General features: G+C 36.5%; 1 protein-coding gene across 1 annotated transcript in view; it reads right to left on the reverse strand.

Moving 5' to 3' along the window:
* The window catches only part of COL5A2 (collagen type V alpha 2 chain), a 143,303-nt gene that overhangs the window by 34,409 nt on the left and 89,556 nt on the right, over window positions 1–19,338 (reverse strand). The window contains exons 12-21 of the mRNA XM_036857841.1: window positions 18,515–18,568; window positions 15,553–15,606; window positions 14,519–14,572; window positions 13,561–13,605; window positions 13,119–13,172; window positions 4,804–4,848; window positions 3,662–3,715; window positions 1,336–1,434; window positions 947–991; window positions 731–829 (exon numbers count right to left, since the gene is read on the reverse strand). Of these exons, the coding sequence (XP_036713736.1) occupies window positions 731–829; window positions 947–991; window positions 1,336–1,434; window positions 3,662–3,715; window positions 4,804–4,848; window positions 13,119–13,172; window positions 13,561–13,605; window positions 14,519–14,572; window positions 15,553–15,606; window positions 18,515–18,568 (603 nt within the window). The remainder of the gene's footprint in view (window positions 1–730; window positions 830–946; window positions 992–1,335; window positions 1,435–3,661; window positions 3,716–4,803; window positions 4,849–13,118; window positions 13,173–13,560; window positions 13,606–14,518; window positions 14,573–15,552; window positions 15,607–18,514; window positions 18,569–19,338) is intronic.

Consider the following 19,338-nt stretch of genomic DNA (forward strand, 5'->3'; position numbering starts at 1 on the left):
TTGAGAACATGATAAAATCAAATGTAAAATACCAACAACACGCATGTTTTTATAAATTTGTCACTAGCATTTAAAAAGGATTTATCAGCATGATCAAATTACTTAGATCAGGATCTAAAATATTTGTTTTAAGTAGTAGTAGGAAACAAAGTTTTGTTATATATCAAGCTAAAAGATACATAAGCACAACTTCTCAATGTGTTTATTTCTTAAGAACTAACCGTAATATTTTTACCAATAGATAAATATATGAACATAAAATATACAAATTTATAGAAAATGTGGAAACTCGTTCAATATAAACAACACGTTGGAAGCACTCTTCAAGAATAAATCTCAAGAAATAGCTGTTGAACCCATTTTAGCCAAGTTGTCATTATAAACCCCCATGAAAACTCCGTATTTCCCCATACTGGCTTGCAAAGTGTCTCCATATTTGTTATGCAACTATTTATAAAATTCTATGAGGTGGATCATGAAGTTATGACCTTACTATTTTAAACAAAAGAACGCTAAAATTTAACATAGTGCAATAATTTTCCCCTTTGAATTTAAACATGTAAATTGTACATTAACATTTGGCTTCCACTTTACAAAAATTCCTACCTTCTTTTGCCTCATTCAAATAAGTCACATTATCTATGTTTCACTGTTATCTCATTACATATTATTTCTCTGGCGATCTTAGTTGTATTATACTAATGGATGATAATTCTTTGATGGACATTACCGGTTGGCCTCGAATTCCTGGAGGTCCAGTGCTACCCTGAGGTCCTGGAGATCCAGGGGGCCCTGCTAAGCCAGGAGGACCAGAGGTACCCGGAGAGCCCTATTGGAATGCAAGAGTAACATGATGAGCAGAGACCTAGGCACAAGTCTACGGTCACTGTCCAAAGGATTGTATCCATTTGAACCTCATGTGGCATAAATGAAGTTAGTTACTCACTGTTGGGCCTTTGGCACCAGGCGTACCATCAGTTCCCACTGCACCCTAAAAGATACAGGAAAAGTTCATGAAATATTAAGCCATATCTAGGGTGGTATTCAGATGTCCACCCATCTCGCAAAAGGAGGCAGAAAAATTACCAAAAAGAAAGAAAGGAAAAATAAATCAACCACCATTATATTATAAAAATCACTTTTATGACTAATTAATTCCCTTTTCCACAAAATAGACAAAATTTGCAGAGTTGACAAGGGACATTTTTTTTTTCATGAGTTCTAAACACTCATTCAGAATTGAAAGAAAATATATTAAAATATGTTGCCTCTGTTCAAAAGTTATAAAACATGTCCAGCTTTCAGTGATAATTTTTAAATGTACTAGGAACTTACAGGAAGACCTTGAGAGCCAACAGGACCCGGTAGCCCAGTTTCACCTCTTTGCCCCTGAGGACCTTCAGGGCCTCGTGCCCCAGTGGGACCTGCTTCTCCCTAAAGGGGTATGAGGAAAACGTTAATTTAAGAAAACATAAATGTGGTGTGTTTCAAAGCTGACTGCTTATTTGGAGTTTTACATTTTACACCCAATCATTTAAACGAGTCAAGAGCACAAAGTAGTTTCCAGGGGTGTGTGCCTAACTTAGCTTAAGGGACGGACTCACTTCCCGCCACTCTGGATGTGATGAGGCCCACAGCATGCAGAGCAGAGCAACCTGGTCAAGGTCACCTGATAGCCACCCTTGTTTCAACCCAAGATAGGGATTCAGATAGTAAATAAAAATACAGGATGCCTGGTTAAGTTTTAATTCAGATAAACAACAAATGATTTCAGAATAAGTTTGTCCCATGCAATATTTGGAACACATTTATCCTAAAAAATGCATTCTTTATTTATCTGAAATTCAAACTTAGCTGAGTTTCTGCATTTTATCTAACATATTAGGTACCTAATGTAAATCAAATCCTAGAGGGAATCCCTATTATCCTTCACTGAAATACAAAGAGCTAGACGTGAAAGTTTATTCTTCATCTAGAGAGCCAGAGACCCTGGAAGAATATTACAGGTATGGCAGAATTTTGGCCAAAAACAAACACCGGGGGTGGTGGACTTTATGTTGGGGGTGGTGGTAGGACAGGGAAACAATTTCTGAAACAGTTTTGTGAGGTGTTTGACTTTATTAAGGAGTTTTCAGTAGCCAACAGCCCGTACTAGAAAAACCCAGGAGGAGAGGGAAGTATCCAGAGTGAACTACTGTATAAACTATGATGGCTAGTGAAGTCTTAACTAGAGGCCATAGTAGGAGCAGAAACCACTTCCTGCTAAGTGAGAGTCCTGGGCATTGTGAGTATTCTTTCTTGAATTCTCTAGCCAGAGCTCGGTGTGAGGGTGGAGAGTCTCACAGAGAGAGAGAGGGAAGGGATTTTGCCTATTTTGATTGAGGTACACAGGGAGGTTGGTCCCTCCAAGGTCAGAGTCAGTGGCAGCAGACTTAGGACTTCAGGGAGCAGATCAGGTACAGAGGGGAACTGAAGAAGGTCCTACTCGGCTGAGCTCACAGTGAGTTCTCAGTTAACGCAGGGACTGGTTAGTGAACCAACGGAGGGCACCATTTTAAAATAAAGCAGCCACACCCCTGTGGCACAGAATTTAAAGTCAGCGTTAGAGAGAGCCGAAGAATAATTTGACTTGATGACTCTCACATTTCAAAGAATACTTGAAATGTCAACTAGAGATTTTGTTTGTTTGTTTGTTTGTTTCGAAGTTCAAATCCAATCTGAGTGGCCCCACTAACAAGAAGCGTGGGCCTGTACTGAGGGCATCCTCTGCCTCAGGCACTATGCTAAGGGTTTGCATATTTTCTCACTTAATCTTCAATAAAATTCCTTGAGAAAACAAGATTTAGAGAGGTGAGGTGACTGGCCACGGTTATTTTTGTACAGCAGAATCTTGTGAGCAAATCCCTTCTTCAAGATGAAGAAAATTATTGCCAAAGAAAAACCGGGTGTGAGAAAAATCAAACGTATTGTGTTGTTCAAAGTTTGAAGGTAGTGTTCTGAGTTTATTCACTAATTTAGCTAATATAATCTTAATAACCTCCCACCGTAATCTATGGATTTATCATCCAAAGTGTTGAGAGAAAGAACAAGTTGTGACTCACTACAAATGTAAATCATCCCAGCAGAATACTTCAATCCATTCCCACATGGACAGCCAAATAGCCTCCCCACACGTTCCATTAATGATTGTGTAAGTTGAGGGGTGGAGGTGGGAAGAAGGGGGGCAGAAGTGGAGGCCAATATTGTGTGGCCTTTTGACCACCTCTGATTTATTTTACTCTCCTATTGTTTAGAACATTCTGCTATTTACTACTGCCAGGCACTGTATCCAAGAATGGAGTTCCAATTCAGATTAAACTCTTATTCCTCACAGCCGTTACAACTGTCTGGTGTTAGAGTCCTATTGCAACAGATTCTTTGATACTACAAGTGTATGACTATAAGTAATTCTCTTTTAATTACTTATTATATAATAATATGATTTTTTTCATTTTCTATTTTTTTTCCCCTACCATAATGGACATTGAGAATACGCTAGGCTCTTTTCCTTAGTTAAGAGCGACTTCCACACTCTTCAATGAAAGAAATGACATTATTTACTTTGGGATTCAGGTACTTAAGTAATTCATGTCATCAAGAGCTAAATATAGTAACATCTTACCTTCATCCCAGGATTTCCTGGAAAACCAGAGGAACCAGGTATCCCAAGAGGACCCTATTAAAAGAAACCAGAAAAATGATTAGACATGTATTTTAATTAACATGAAATCTTTTATCCTGTACTTTGACATATAAGAATAATCCACTTAGTACTTTAAAATCACAAAGATAATAATATAATTTTATCATAAGAACCTTACAAAATTGATATGAAATTGTGCTAAAAGACATGTCCAGTGGTATTAAACATAACAGAATTTCCTAGTTGTAGCATACGAGAGTCAGTCACAAACACAAATTGTTTGAAACAATTGCTTCTAGAGAAATTACTTTCTTTGTGCTAACCAAGTAATAAGGATAGTTTTTAGAAAGTTACACATTGTACCAAAATCTAGGACTTCACTTTATAAAAATGATGATTAAGAATCATCTGGATATTTTGGAGTGATTTTTTTCAGGCTAATAAAGAGTGAATATGTGTCACTATACTACATTTGGGAAGGCATGAATAGAGTCTACACCACTGATTTAAAGGAAATGAGTGTAAGAGGAATTTCATTCTAGGTTATCCTGATTCTTCTTTGAGGACTGTATTTTAAATCCATCAGTTTTGCATTAATAACAGCCCTTTTAAATTACACTTATTTTTCCTCCCATAGTTTGTTTCCTTTTTGTGAGTCACAAGGGAGAAAAGATCTTAAGGGCAAGTAATTTCAAATCCGATTTACCCACCTAGTACTGAATATTTCCCTGAGCTCATCGTGTTTTTCACCTATCCATTGTACGGACCATGCTGTATTCTTGTTCTTTTTGTATACTCATCTTTCAAGACTAAGCTAAAAATTGTACCTCTCTAAGTCTTTCTTGACATCTTTGTCTCACTACTGGTGTCAGTACAGGTAGGTTCCCATACTTCAGGTTGCTTTCCCTATTACAGCAGTTAGCAATAGCATTATGCTACAATATCAATTGATATATCTCTCTTCTTTGATAGGGCAGGTTTCAAAGACAAGTACTATGTGTTTATTGCCTTTCTGTTCCAAGCACCTGGGACACAGTAGGTGCTTTGTAAATGGTAATGAATGTACAACTGGAAGAATGAATGAATAAATGAATGAATGAATATGAAAGTAATACACTCACCATTGGCCCAGGTTTTCCAGGCATACCATGTGCACCTCGTTGTCCCTAATTAGGAGAAGAGGCAAGATAACAGTGCATTTTCTACAGTATTTGTTGACAATTCATTTACGTTATAAAAATTTCTATGTTAAAAATTGGAGAATGAATATTAAGGTTAACTGACAACTTTACCTAGGTTAATAGCAATAAAAATACACATTTATACAACATGGCTAAAGTAGCAATATGCACATCTATCCTTACAGCAATAAGAAAGAAAAATCAAGACTGGAAATATAAACTGATTAAAATGATTCTTTTTACTTGAACGTGTCACCTTCTATCAAATGAGCTCAAAGACAATGCAACTTTGAACACCAGGCTCTTCTTAATAGCCAGAATAACCCAGAGGAAGGAATGTGCTCCATGTAAAACAAAAACCTAAAGCACATGTGCACACACATGTACACACACACACACACACACAAAGGAAATTAAGTAGTAGTGAATGCTGCGGGTGTCACCCAGATCCCCCTTCAGCACAGAAGTAATCATTCTACCACTGCTGGAAGTGTTGTAAGCTGTGATGGCTCACAGTTGAGACCCTCCCCACAAATTGCTGAAAGGAGTTAGCTATCCCAAGGTTATGCCCTTCCATGGTCAATGCAGTGGTACAAAGGATTAGCCCCCATTCAAAACAGTCCGAAGAGCCATCCCAGCTCCACTGTTCCCATGGAATGGAAGACTTATGAAGATTGAGGTCTCTGTTGCAAATGTAACACAGTTTAATTTCTCCCTGTGGCAAATCCTGCTTATTTTATTAATTTCTTCATAGGTGTAGTTTCTTTCTTTTATTAAAAAATAAATTTATTTGTTTATTTATTTTTGGCTGCGTTGGGCCTTCGTTGCTGCAAGCGGGGGCTATTCTTTGTTGTGGTGCACGGGCTTCTCATGGTGGTGGCTTCTCTTGTTGCAGAGCACAGGCTCTAGGTGTACGGGCTTCAGTAGTTGTGGCTCGTGGGCTCTAAAGAGCAGGCTCAGTAGCTGTGGTGCACGGGCTTAGATGCTCCGCGGCATATGAGATCTTCCCAGACGAGGGCTCGAACCCATGTCCTCTGCATTGCCAGGTGGATTCTTTTTTTTTTTGAATTTTATTTTATTTATTTATTTTTACAGCAGATTCTTATTAGTCATCAATTTTATACACATCAGTGTATACATGTCAATTTCAATCACCAAATTCATCCCACCCCCACACCCCGCCGCTTTCCCCCCTTGGTGTCCATACATTTGTTCTCTACATCTGTGTCTCAATTTCTGCCCTGCAAACCGGTTCATCTGTACCATTTTTCTAGGTTCCACATATATGCGTTAATATACGATATTTGTTTTTCTCTTTCTGACTTACTTCACTCTGTATGACAGTCTCTAGATCCATCCACATCTCAACAAATGACCCAATTTCATTCATTTTTACGGCTGAGTAATATTCCATTGTATATATGTACCACATCTTCTTTATCCATTCATCTGTCGATGGGCATTTAGGTTGCTTCCATGACCTGGCTGTTGTAAATAGTGCTGCAATGAACATTGGGGTGCATGTGTATTTTTGAATTATGGTTTTCTCTGGGTATATGCCCAGTAGTGGGATTGCTGGATCATATGGTAATTCTATTTTTGGTTTTTTAAGGAACCTCCATACTGTTCTCCATAGTGGCTGTATCAATTTACATTCTCACCAACAGTGCAAGAGGGTTCCCCTTTCTCCACACCCTCTCCAGTATTTGTTGTTTGTAGATTTTCTGATGATGCCCTTTCTAACTGGTGTGAGGTGATACCTCATTGTAGTTTTGATTTGCATTTCTCTAATAATTAGTGATGTTGAGCAGTTTTTCATGTGCTTCTTGGCCATCTGTATGTCTTCTTTGAAGAAATGTCTATTTAGGTCTTCTGCCCACGTTTGGATTGGGTTGTTTGTTTTTTTGATATTGAGCTGCATGAGCTGTTTATATATTTTGGAGATTAATCCTTTGTCCATTGATTGGTTTGCAAATATCTTCTCCCATTCTGAGGGTTGTCTTTTCATCTTGTTTATCGTTTCCTTTGCTGTGCAAAAGCTTTGAAGTTTCATTAGGTCCCATTTGTTTATTTTTGTTTTTATTTCCATTACTCTAGGAGGTGGATCAAAAAAGATCTTGCTGTGATTTATGTGAAAGAGTGTTCTTCCTACGTTTTCCTCTAAGAGTTTTATAGTGTCTGGTCTTACATTTAGGTCTTTAATCCATTTTGAGTTTATTTTTGTGTATGGTGTTAGGGAGTGTTCTAATGTCATTCTTTTGCATGTAGCAGTCCAGTTTTCCCAGCACCACTTATTGAAGAGACTGTCTTTTCCCCATTGTATATCCTTGCCTTCTTTGTTATAGATTAGCTGACCATAGGTGCGTGGGTTTATCTCTGGGCTTTCTATCTTGTTCCATTGATCTATGTTTCTGTTTTTGTGCCAGTACCATATTGTCTTGATTAATGTAGCTTTGTAGTATAGTCTGAAGGCAGGGAGTCTGATTCCTACAGCTCTGCTTTTTTCCCTCAAGACTGCTTTGGCTATTCGGGGTCTTTTGTGTCTCCATACAAATTTTAAGATTTTTTGTTCTAGTTCTGTAAAGAATGCCATTGGTAATTTGATAGGGATTGCATTGAATCTGTAGATTGCTTTGGATAGTATAGTCATTTTCACAATATTGATTCGTCCAGTCCAAGAACATGGTATATCTCTTCATCTGTTGGTATCATCTTGAATTTCTTTCATCAGTGTCTTACAGTTTTCTGCATACAGGTCTTTTGTCTCCCTAGGTAGGTTTATTCCTAGGTATTTTATTCTTTTTGTTGCAATGGTAAATGGGAGTGTTTCCTTAATTTCTCTTTCAGATTTCTCATCATTAGTATATAGGAATGCAAGAGATTTCTGAGCATTAATTTTGTATCCTGCAACTTTACCAAAATGATTAGCTCTAGTAGTTTTCGGGTGGCATCTTTAGGATTCTCTGTGTATAGTATCATGTCATCTGCAAACAGTGACAGTTTTACTTGTTCTTTTCCAATTTGGATTCCTTTTATTTCTTTTTCTTCTCTGATTGCCATGGCTAGGACTTCCTAAACTATGTTGAATAATAGTGGTGAGAGTGGACATCCTTGTCTTGTTCCTGATCTTAGAGGAAATGCTTTCAGTTTTTCACCATTGAGAATGATGTTTGCTGTGGGTTTGTCATATATGGCCTTTATTATGTTGAGGTAGATTCCCTCTATGCCCACTTTCTGGAGAGTTTTTATCATAAATAGGTGTTGAATTTTGTCAAAAGCTTTTTCTGCATCTATTGAGATGATCATATGGTTTTTCTTCTTCAATTTGTTAATATGGTGTATCACATTGATTGATTTGCGTATATTGAAGAATCCTTGCATCCCTGGGATAAATCCCACTTGATCATGGTGTATGATCCTTTTAATGTGTTGTTGGATTCTGTTTGCTAGTATTTTGTTGAGGACTTTTGCGTCTATATTCTTCAGTGATATTGGTCTGTAATTTTCTTTTTTTGTAGTATCTTTGTCTGGTTTTGGTATCAGGGTGATGGTGGCCTCATAGAATAGGTCTGAGGATTGTTCCTTCCTCTGCAATTTTTTGGAAGAGTTTGAGAAGGATGGGTGTTAGCTCTTCTCTAAATGTTTGATAGAATTCACCTGTGAAGCCATCTGGTCCTGGACTTTGTTGGTTGGAAGATTTTTAATCACAGTTTCAATTTCATTACTTGTGATTGGTCTGTTCACATTTTCTATTTCTTCCTGGTGCAGTCTTGGAAGATTATACCTTTCTAAGAATTTGTTCATTTCTTCCAGGTTGTCCATTTTATTGGCATAGTGTTGCTGTAGTAGTCTCTTAGGATGCTTTGTATTTCTGTGGTGTCTGTTGTAACTTCACCTTTTTCAATTCTAATTTTATTGATTTGAGTCCTCTCCCTCTTTTTCTTGATGAGTCTGGCTAATGGTTTATCAATTTTGTTTATCTTCTCAAAGAACCAGCTTTTAGTTTTATTGATCTTTGCTCTTGTTTTCTTTGTTTCTATTTCATTTATTTCTGATCTGATCTTTATGATTTCTTTCCTTCTGCTAACTTTGGGTTTTGTTTTTTCTTCTTTCTCTAGTTCCTTTAGGCATAAGGTTAGATTGTTTATTTGAGATTTTTCTTGTTTCTTGAGGTAGGCTTGTATAGCTATAAACTTCCCTCTTAGAACTGCTTTTGCTGCATCCCATAGGTTTTGGATCGTCGTGTTTTCATTTCCATTTGTCTCTAGGTATTTTTTGATTCCCTCTTTGATTTCTTCAGTGATCTCTTGGTTATTTAGTAACGTATTGTTTTTCCCCCATGTGTTTGTGTTTTTCACGTTTTTATCCCTGTAATTCATTTGTAATCTCATAGCATTGTGGTCAGAAAAGATGTTTGATATGATTTCAATTTTCTAAAATTTACTGAGGCTTGATTTGTGACCTAAGATGCAATCTATCCTGGAGACTGTTCCCTGTGCACTTGAGAAGAACGTGTAATCTGCTGTTTTTGGACGGAATGTCCTATAAATATCAATTAAATCTATCTTGTCTATTGTGTCACTTAAAGGTTCTGTTTCCTTATGTATTTTCATTTTGGATGATCTGTCCATTGGTGTAAGTGAGGTGTTAAAGTCCCTTACTATTATTGTGTTACTGTCGATTTCCTCTTTTATAGTTCTTAGCAGCTGCCTTATGTATTGAGGTGCTCCTATGTTGGGTGCATATATAATTGTTATATCTTCTTCTTGGATTGATCCCTTGATCATTATGTAGTGTCCTTCCTTGTCTCTTGTAACATTCTTTATTTTAAAGTCTATTTTATCTGATATGAGTATTGCTACTCCAGCTTTCTTTTGATTTCCATTGGCATGGAATATCTTTTTCTGATCCCTCACTTTCAGTCTGTATGTGTCCCTAGGTCTGAAGTGGGTCTGTTGTAGACAGCATATATATGGGTCTTGTTTTTTGTATCCATTCAGCAAGCCTGTGTCTTTTGGTTGGAGCATTTAATCCATTCACGTTTAAGGTAATTATCGATATGTATGTTCCTACGACCATTTTCTTAATTGTTTTGGGTTTGTTTTTGTAGGTCCTTTTCTTCTCTTGTGTTTCCCACTTAGAGAAGTTCCTTTAGCATTTGTTGTAGAGCTGGTTTGGTGGTGCTGAATTCTCTTAGCTTTTGCTTGTCTGTAAAGCTTTTGATTTCTTCATTGAATCTGAATGAGATCCTTGCTGGGTAGAGTCATCTTGGTTGTAGGTTCTTCCCTTTCATCACTTTAAGTATATCATGCCACTCCCTTCTGGCTTGTAGAATTTCTGCTGAGAAATCAGCTGTTAACCTCATGGGAGTTCCCTTGTATGTTATTTGTCATTTTTCCCTTGCTGCTTTCAATAATTTTTCTTTGTCTTTAATTTTTGCCACTTTGATTACTATGTGTCTTGGCATGTTTCTCCTTGGGTTTGTCCTCTATGGGACTCTCTGCGCTTCCTGGACTTGGGTGGCTATTTCCCTTCCCATGTTAGGGAAGTTTTCTACTATAATCTCTTCAAATATTTTCTCGGGTTCTTTGTCTCTCTCTTCTCCTTCTGGGACCCCTAAAATGCAAATATTGTTGTGTTTAATGTTGTCCCAGAGGTCTCTTAGGCTGTCTTCATTTCTTTTCATTCTTTTTTCTTTATTCTGTTCAGCAGCAGTGAATTCCACCATTCTGTCTTCCAGGTCACTTATCCGTTGTTCTGCATCAGTTATTCTGCTATTGATTCCTTCTAGTGTAGTTTTCATTTCAGTTATTGTATTGTTCATCTCTGTTTGTTTGTTCTTTAATTCTTCTAGGTCTTTGTTAAACATTTTTTGCATCTTCTCTATCTTTGCCTCCTTCTTTTTCCGAGGTCCTGGATCATCTTCACTATCATTATTCTGAATCCTTTTTCTGGAAGGTTGCCTATCTCCACTTCATTTAGTTGTTTTTCTGGGGTTTTATCTTGTTCCTTCATCAGGTACATAGCCCTCTGCCTTTTCATCTTGTCTATCTTTCTGTGAATGTGGTTTTTGTTCCACAGGCTGCAGGATTATAGTTCTTCTTGCTTTTGCTGTCTGCTCTCTTGGCAGGCGGATTCTTAACCACTGCGCCGCCAGGGAAGTCCCATAGGGTGTAGTTTCTGAGAGCACTCAGAAAACAAATTTCCTGCACACAAGTCTGCTTTAATGCCATTTCCTTGGAAAATTGACCCGTATATCATTGGTGCCAGAGGTAGTCAAGAAAGCCTATGCTAAAATGGAGGTTTTAAGCTGGATTCCTCCCTGGACAGCTGGCGATAGATAGGGTATGGATTTCTCCTGGCATGCTGTAGTGATGCAGTAGTAAATATTGTCTCCAGTAGTGAACTCAGATAGGTACAAGTGTAAGGGAATGGGCTATGGGTGCAATAGCTCAGGCATTTGAGAAGGTTTAGGGGATGTAACAATTACAAAGTTAATGGAACTGCATGGGTCTTGTCAAGTGAATCCATTGGAGAAAGATGCTGAAAGGCTGATGGTAATTAATCATCAATATAAATCTTCTTAGCAGCATTTAAAAATATTGTCATCTTCTACAACCAGAAGGAAGAAAAAGTTGAAGATTAGGCCCAGGACTTTATGATAAAGGTTTAAGTGCTCTTGAGAAGGTTGAATTCTAAAATGTGGAAAGTCTGCTATGCCATGGTCAGGGCCCTTGATTGGAGGGAAATGGGACCTTGAAATTTGGCATTGGGATATCTTAAGAACTTTGAAATCTCTAATACCCTGAAGCCTCTGGGCCTACAGAAGTGGTCCTTCCCACCATTAACAGCTTATACTTCTCTCTTGCTTAAAGATGAAACAAAGGCCTCTACTTTACCAGACAACATATGCCACTACCACCACCACCACCACCACCTGTTCCTCCCCTGGCCACCAGACCAACAACTAGCATCAAGTCACAGAATAACTGCATTGAGGAAATGCTGTTTCTGATAAAAGAGTGAAGAGACTATACACCAAAAAATCTATAAGTCCTATACATCATGTAGAGGCAGAATCCAAGAAAGAATGTATGGGATTAGGTCCTGAAGGTACTGGATCAAGAGGGACAGGATATAAAGCTGGAGAATTTTAATGATTTGGAAGCACTCTCCCATAATACATATTTAACACCCTGATAAAGACCCTGGGAAATGTTGTTAACAGGGACAATAGTTCTTAGAAACTTGGAAAGAGCAATGGCACACACTAAGTGAAGTAGAAATGCTGGAACTGCCTGGGCAGATGGTAGAATAAAGCACAGAGAAGTGAACACAGTAGATTGGATATAATATGTATGGCTGGATAAGGCAATAGCTGACTATATTCTACAATATTCTCTACATTTCCAGAGGAGACGCTGCCTGTAAGTGATTAAGAATGGCCTAGTGAGAGGGTCTCACTTCTCCTGAATCAAGGCCCTGATTTTGGTACCACTGAGAAGCACTAAGGTGGTTGTCTTCTATGGGATAATAGTAGGGGATGCTATAAACCTGGGAATTTTAATTATAATGGGGATGATAGGATATCAAAATAACAGAGGCCAGATGGCAGTCCTTAATTGTCAAAAGAAAAGTGGGTGAAATATAATGAACTGCAAGTTTTTGAAATATTAGCAAGTATAGCCTGACTTTCAGAGAGCTATGATGAGAATGAACAAAATAACGCTCCCCTCCAGGTTCAAGGTAGATGGACAGACAGCAAGAGAATTTCTCAATCTATACAATTAAAATCAATCAAGAGAAGATGACCAGGAGACTCTAATCTTTAAAAGGGTTTATTCACAGTACTTACCTTTTAGGATTGTGATGAACAAGAGATAAAGATATTTAGAAGAATGCTTGGCAGATAATAAGTGCTTGATAAATATTACCTGTTATTATAATGTGATTACTATTCCAAAGTCTATGATTCTCCATGCTGCTAAATGTTTTTATTATTTCTTAAATTCTGTATTAAAATAAGTAGGCAACAAATGTACTTTGGTTATGTAAGATGTTAACTTTAACAGAAGGTAGGTATAGGGTACAAGGGTACATGGGAACTCTCTTCTATTTTTACAACTTTTCTGTAAACTTAAATTTGTTTCAAAATAAAAAGTATAAAAATTACAAAGTAGGCAACCAGTATGTCATTCTCATTTAAAACGCATATTCAGTAAAGCATTTGAGAGAGTTGAAATACACATACTTACAGGAGCACCCTGTGGCCCAAGTCTCCCTCTCTCTCCTGGCATTCCTCTTGGGCCCTGCAGATGAGAGAGAAACATCTCTTGAAACATCTTACTTGAATATCTAGGGTAGTTTGATTTCACTACTCAAATCAATCAAGACCCATTATAATTGACCTAAATAGATTTCACTTAACCTAGCTTTAATGGCCTAAATCTACAATAATCATGATTTGATCACTGGGTACCGAAAAAGAATAAGGGTATTCAACAAATAAGAAAAACAATGTAATGCAGGAAGCCTTTTCTATTTGAAGGGGCAATTCTTATAGTGTGCTTGCCTTTCAGCTGATAATAAAGGATTATTTCACCAGCTAACATATGTGCTCTAGGTCTTTTTTTTTTTTTTCATTTAAACATTCTCTTAGTATTATCTAAAAAAGCAAAGAATTAAATTGATACGTACCATTGGACCCATGGCACCCATTGGACCAGTAGGGCCAGCTTCACCCTAAAGCAAAAATGAGATCATATTACAATATGGGAAACCTTCAATTGATATTCATATCATTCTGTTCCATGTGTGTGTTATTTTAAAGGTTTATTTTTCAAAGTGAGCATTTGAAAGGTATACTTTCAATGAAGGACCTCAAAATTCTCCTGTAACACCTTTTCTCAAAATACAATGGAAATTTAGTTTCTACAGAAATAAGTCTAAAATAAAACTGGGGATTTAAGCAAGATCGATAGAACTATCACACCTAGCCACATTAATTAGAATTAAAAAACTAATTATTTGTCTATGTCTGATAATACTTTAGGTCAAGTAAAATTTTACAAAGCTAAAATTGACTGTAATATTCCTTTAAGATCTCTTATAGGAAGCTTAGAAATGACAAATTTAAAGCCAAATGCTTTTTCACATATGTATTTCATCGTACTTTCTACTAAAAAGTCATCTGCACTTCCTGAATGTCCTCTTTCCCTCTAGAAGCATAAATAAATTTGGGAAAGAAATGATGGCCAAGAGGCCCTAGAATTAAAAGGGTACTAAATAATGGGACTAATGAACCATCTAAACCTCTCAGATATTTTTAAAGAAGAAAAAAGAGTAAATGTGTTTTAGAGGGTGGATTCATAGTGCATCTTTATATAAAGATAACAGCCATCCTACATTGGTAGAAACCCAGTGCCATGGTGGCTGTTCTTGGTGGCAAAATTAAGTCATGTTGTGTATCCTGCTAAATCTATTGCCACTCATCCATGAAAGATTATATTTATCTATTAAATTTATCTACTTAACTATTCATTTTTTATACTCCTCTTTCCTCCAGAACTATTTAAGGTGGTCCTGAAAAAAATTTTAGACTTGAAGCAGAACAGAAATGCTATAGTGGGGTTGTATTGAGATACTATACAATTACCTTGGAACCGATTGCTCCAAGTTCACCTTTAGGGCCTTCAAGACCTTTGTGTCCCTGAGAAGAAAAACATAAATTTGTATTTTATTGCTTTTTTGAGCCTCAGAAATGTAAAAGAAGAACCAAAAATAAGCTCACAGAAAGTACTTTATGAAAACAGATCTCAGATTTACAGTTGTTACTCAAAATGTTTCCAAATTCTCAACCTTCTTTGAAAGTCTATTCAAAGAAAATTAAAGTAGGGTTTCCCTCTTTAAATAACGTTTTCAATGTGCAATGTTCTCACCTTTCAAATTTTTGTGACTTCATAGAAATTTATTTTATAGCAACAAATAAAAAACCTATGGTGGCCTTAGAGAAAACAAATAATTATAGAATTTATATAGTTATAAAATATGGTTTATATCCAGGAGTGATGTTCAAAATATTTAATAACTAGTATAGGAGCAAGCATTCTAATTATAAGCTCAACCACTCAAAACAGAGGCCAGTCAATGTACACTGAGTGAATATCAACCATGCTTTCAGATAGATAGATAGATATGTAATTTCTATATATGTATGTAACATAATAGTTGCATATTAATTATCCTGAGTTATAAAGAGAGAAGCATTCTATAGACTTCCATGTCTGAGTTGGGCTGAGTTGGCTAGGCACCCCCTGTGATCTAGTGCACTTTTTAGTATTGTGTCGTTTATTCCACTATATAGTAATTGCCTGTTTTCTTAACTGAATCTCATTAGCCTGAAGCTGAGAGTCATGGACATTTCTCATTTATCACTGTTTTTTCTTTTATAGCACAGTATTCATAGTATTCGCAGTATTACATAGTAAGAACTCAAAATACATTTGTTTATAGAATCAAATGAAATGTAAAACAAAGCATTGTGATTTTGGTAACTGCAGATGACTACTACAACCACAGCCAGTTAAGGGCAATTGACAAATGGAATTGTAAAGAGTTTGAAGGTAATGCTCCCCAGACCCTACTCTACAAGCCACAGTATCTAAAAGGATTACAGAGGATTGAACTTACTCGGTGACCCTTCAGGCCTGGAAGACCAGGAGCCCCAGGAAATCCTCGAGCTCCCTGTTGAGGGTAAAAAAAAAAAACAGATAAGGCATTTCAGAGTCATTAACTGCATAATACACTTTTTTTTCCAAAAAATATCTGGTACATAGTTTTTCACTAACAAACCTAAGGAAAAAAAGGAGAAGTATATTTTTACCTGTCAAAATACATCTAGGTGATCAAAAATTAGCAAGGCAAATGGAAACATGTCTTACACAGAGACACGGATTAATGCCAGGTATTGATTTGATGACATTTTAAAATTTTCAAATTATATCACTGTATTATAATTAATAAAGAATAAACAACAAGAAAATAAACCTGAGTCAACCTGCTCAGTGCCTGAATCAAGTAGCTCAAGGTACAGGAAAAAATATCCGAAGAACTTAAGGAAAACTATGTTTTCCCGCCTTTATATTGTGTTTTATTTGTGGTAGAAGAATAAATGTATGTGTAGCAAACCAATATGATTTATTTTTTCTGAACTTCTAAGTATTAGCAGCAGAATATGATTAGAAAGATTATATTAAAATGTGATCAGAAATTTTTTTAAATAAAATGTTCAGAAGAAGCTTGTGGATTTGTGATTGTTTAAAAAACTGAGAAAATGAAATATCCAACAGAAAAGAAAGTCAAGAAATACGAAGAGAATGGGTTGGTTCCTTGACTCAGTTTCTTCGTTTCTGTTAATTCTATGCATCCTTCACCTAAGCATATCAAATAAAAAAAAATAGAAATCAAACACTAAATAAAATCCAAACGGCATGACTATTTTGAAATGATGCTTGAAACTTTTTACTCATACCCTCTTAAAATAGATAACGACCCAGTGACTTAATTATTCACTTATTCTGGTTGAATACATTAATTAGGTTTTGAACTGAATGCTATTAATACTGCCACCAGTAGACTGAGCACCTTAATAGCACAGACTGATGCTATCAAATATTATCAATTATTATTATTAATCTGCATATCCCTGGCACTTAGCCTTATGCCTTAGTAGTGGGCATTCAAGAATAAGCATTGAATAAACAACTGAATGAAGAAATGGTTTAACATTCATCATCTTTTTCATCTTCTTGACATTCATGGTGCTTTTCCTAAATCTTTCTTAAGGAACTTCTCTTGTACTAGCACAATCTAACAAGCAAAATCCTTCTGTTCTGTATTATCATAGACTTAAAGTTAATTGAATGAATAAATAACTCAATAAATGAAATTTGTATGATAAAAGCAAAGCAATAATTCCTCTGCGACCTCTTCCAGGGAAAATGTTTCTGTAGTGTTTTCTAGGGGGTTATCATAGTAAGGGCACATCAAACCATGCTCTCTGAACAAATAAAGTTCCACTAATTCTTCTGTTTACACAGCCTGACTTAGGAATTCGTTCACTTCAAAAACTCCCTTTAAGTTTTTCCACTGGAATGCTCCCCTTTACTGAGATTCGTCTCCCCTCCATCCTGAGCAGAAACTCAGTATACATCCATCTAAGCCTATAGGGGAATTTCTGAGCTATGTTATTTCAAATAATTAGTTAACTTTTGAGTTTTTGTGGTCTGCAAGGGAATTCTCATATGATTACATATCTTTAATATAACAAGAAAATAAACCAGATGTACTAGCGCTCATAAAATTTTTCTCATTCTGCTGACCCAAGACTGTCATCACACCCCAATCACACATCGTTGCATTGCACTCACAGAGTGCATCTGTGACATGCTGGCAGGGCACGTTTCCTCCCCGTGGAGGGCCTACGCTGTGAATAGGTGCAAGAGTGTAGCAGGGCAGGAGGTTCAAGCCTGGATTGGCTCACGTGGACATCCGTGCTAATGACTAAACCACATGTCTTTGTCTGCATGGACTTTTCAGGCTGATGGGGGAGGAAAGGAAAGAGAGAGCGGGGAACTGGGGAACTGGTTTTGTGTTTGAAACGAAATAATCCTTACAGCGCTGTAAATTCCCTTAAAAGATCAGCATTTATTTGTTTAAAAAAAATCCTAGCATTGAACCTCATCAATTTTCAGGAAGTAAAGGGAGAATAATTCAGTATTGTTGGATGTATTGGGTGGCAGAAACATTAGGATATTATCGGAAATATAATAAGTAGGAGGCCAAATCAGTTTAGGGGATTTTGGACAAGGAAAAAGTTTAAGAGCAGGAATGTCAGAACATTTTTGCTTGCTTATCATTTTCTAATTTTCCCCATTGCCTGTGTAGTGCATCCTAGGGAAGGGCCTATCAAAGTAATATGAGTGAAGAAAGAAAGGTGGGGTCAGAGTGTGGCCAAGTGGCCCAGGTCTCGAATTCTGGTGGAACCAGTTGCCAGGGACTTCTCCCTGTAGTAAGCCAAGCGGGAAAAAAATAGCTGTATCAGCAGAGCTGGTGATCAGTACACCTTGTCATAAGATTTTAGGGGCCAGGACATCAATCAAGAATTTCAGTCAACAACAGGGTTTGGGGAAGCAGCCAAACAGGAATCTTGTCCACAATTTATTGTTCTAGGATATAAAAAACAAATCAATAAACTCTTTAAAGCAGTTGTTTTCAACATATGAATAATACAAAATTAAAAATACTAAAAATATCTTTAAAAGATAAATGGGATTGATATGTTGTGAAATTTAAGTAAGTCAAGCTGGTGACTTAAATGAAAATTTGATATTCATTTTGGAAAGAATCCATGTTAGGTTATGATATAATTTTCTAGCTCTAGGAGGGTCATTCATATGGTGCCAATGCAAAGCAGGCAATTGGAATTAGCTATCACCCTGGCAAACCGTCCTGTTTCAGAATGACAGAAGAGAACATATCTTGGTGACAGTGCCTAATGCATGCGCAGGCAATGAATTGCGAGTTAATTTTAAATGTTCTTTATTTTTTGAAGTTTGTCTTTACATTGTTGTATTGATCAGTATAAACTTACCGGAGATCCTGCAAATCCTACTTCACCAGCTTTTCCATTTCTACCAGGCTCACCCTTTATGGAAAAAAAGCAAAGTAGAGGGAAGCAAAGAGGAATTAAAATGTTCTCTCCTGAGACTAAATGACAAATCAATTGCAGATAAAAAGTCTTACTTAGAAAGCTTACGCCCAATGCTCTAAGCAGTGTAAGAACACAGCTCTATTCCTGATGGCAATCCATTAGAGCAAGACAGTTTGTGGAGATTTCACTCATTTATCAGAAGAAGAAATAAATACAAATTATACTGGTCTCACCTAGCTCACCATTTTATGAACATCAAAATTTACACACACACACATGCTATGAAATTCTACATCAACATGTAGCACTGAATTAAATAAATAGTGCTTCTTACAATGATATGTGCCATTTATTTCTTGTGATGAAAAAAATTTAAGAACTACCAGAGATATTTTCTTTATGGCCAAATTCATTGTAATCCACTTAAATAGATCTCATGATACACAAAGAGAAAATATTTTCTTGGTTTAATGTCACACAGACGTTGATGGTTTACCCATAATTTTATCCTCAACTTTGGTACAACTAACAAAAGAATCCAGAAAAGCAAATCTGTTGTTACATCCTGTTCTTTGATCTTTGATCAAAGAACAGGGTGTTCTTTGTTCTTTGATCACATGTTCTTAATGTTAAAATCTGAAGTTTAGCCATAACTTTAATTAAAAATTCAATTAAAGAAATGAAGCATTTCTTCAAATGCTCAAAATTTCTTCAGTGCTCAAAATGAAGCATTTTGAGCACTGGAGAGCAATATTGACACTATT

Source organism: Balaenoptera musculus, chromosome 7 (assembly GCF_009873245.2).
Source record: "Balaenoptera musculus isolate JJ_BM4_2016_0621 chromosome 7, mBalMus1.pri.v3, whole genome shotgun sequence".
Taxonomy (NCBI): domain Eukaryota; kingdom Metazoa; phylum Chordata; class Mammalia; order Artiodactyla; family Balaenopteridae; genus Balaenoptera; species Balaenoptera musculus.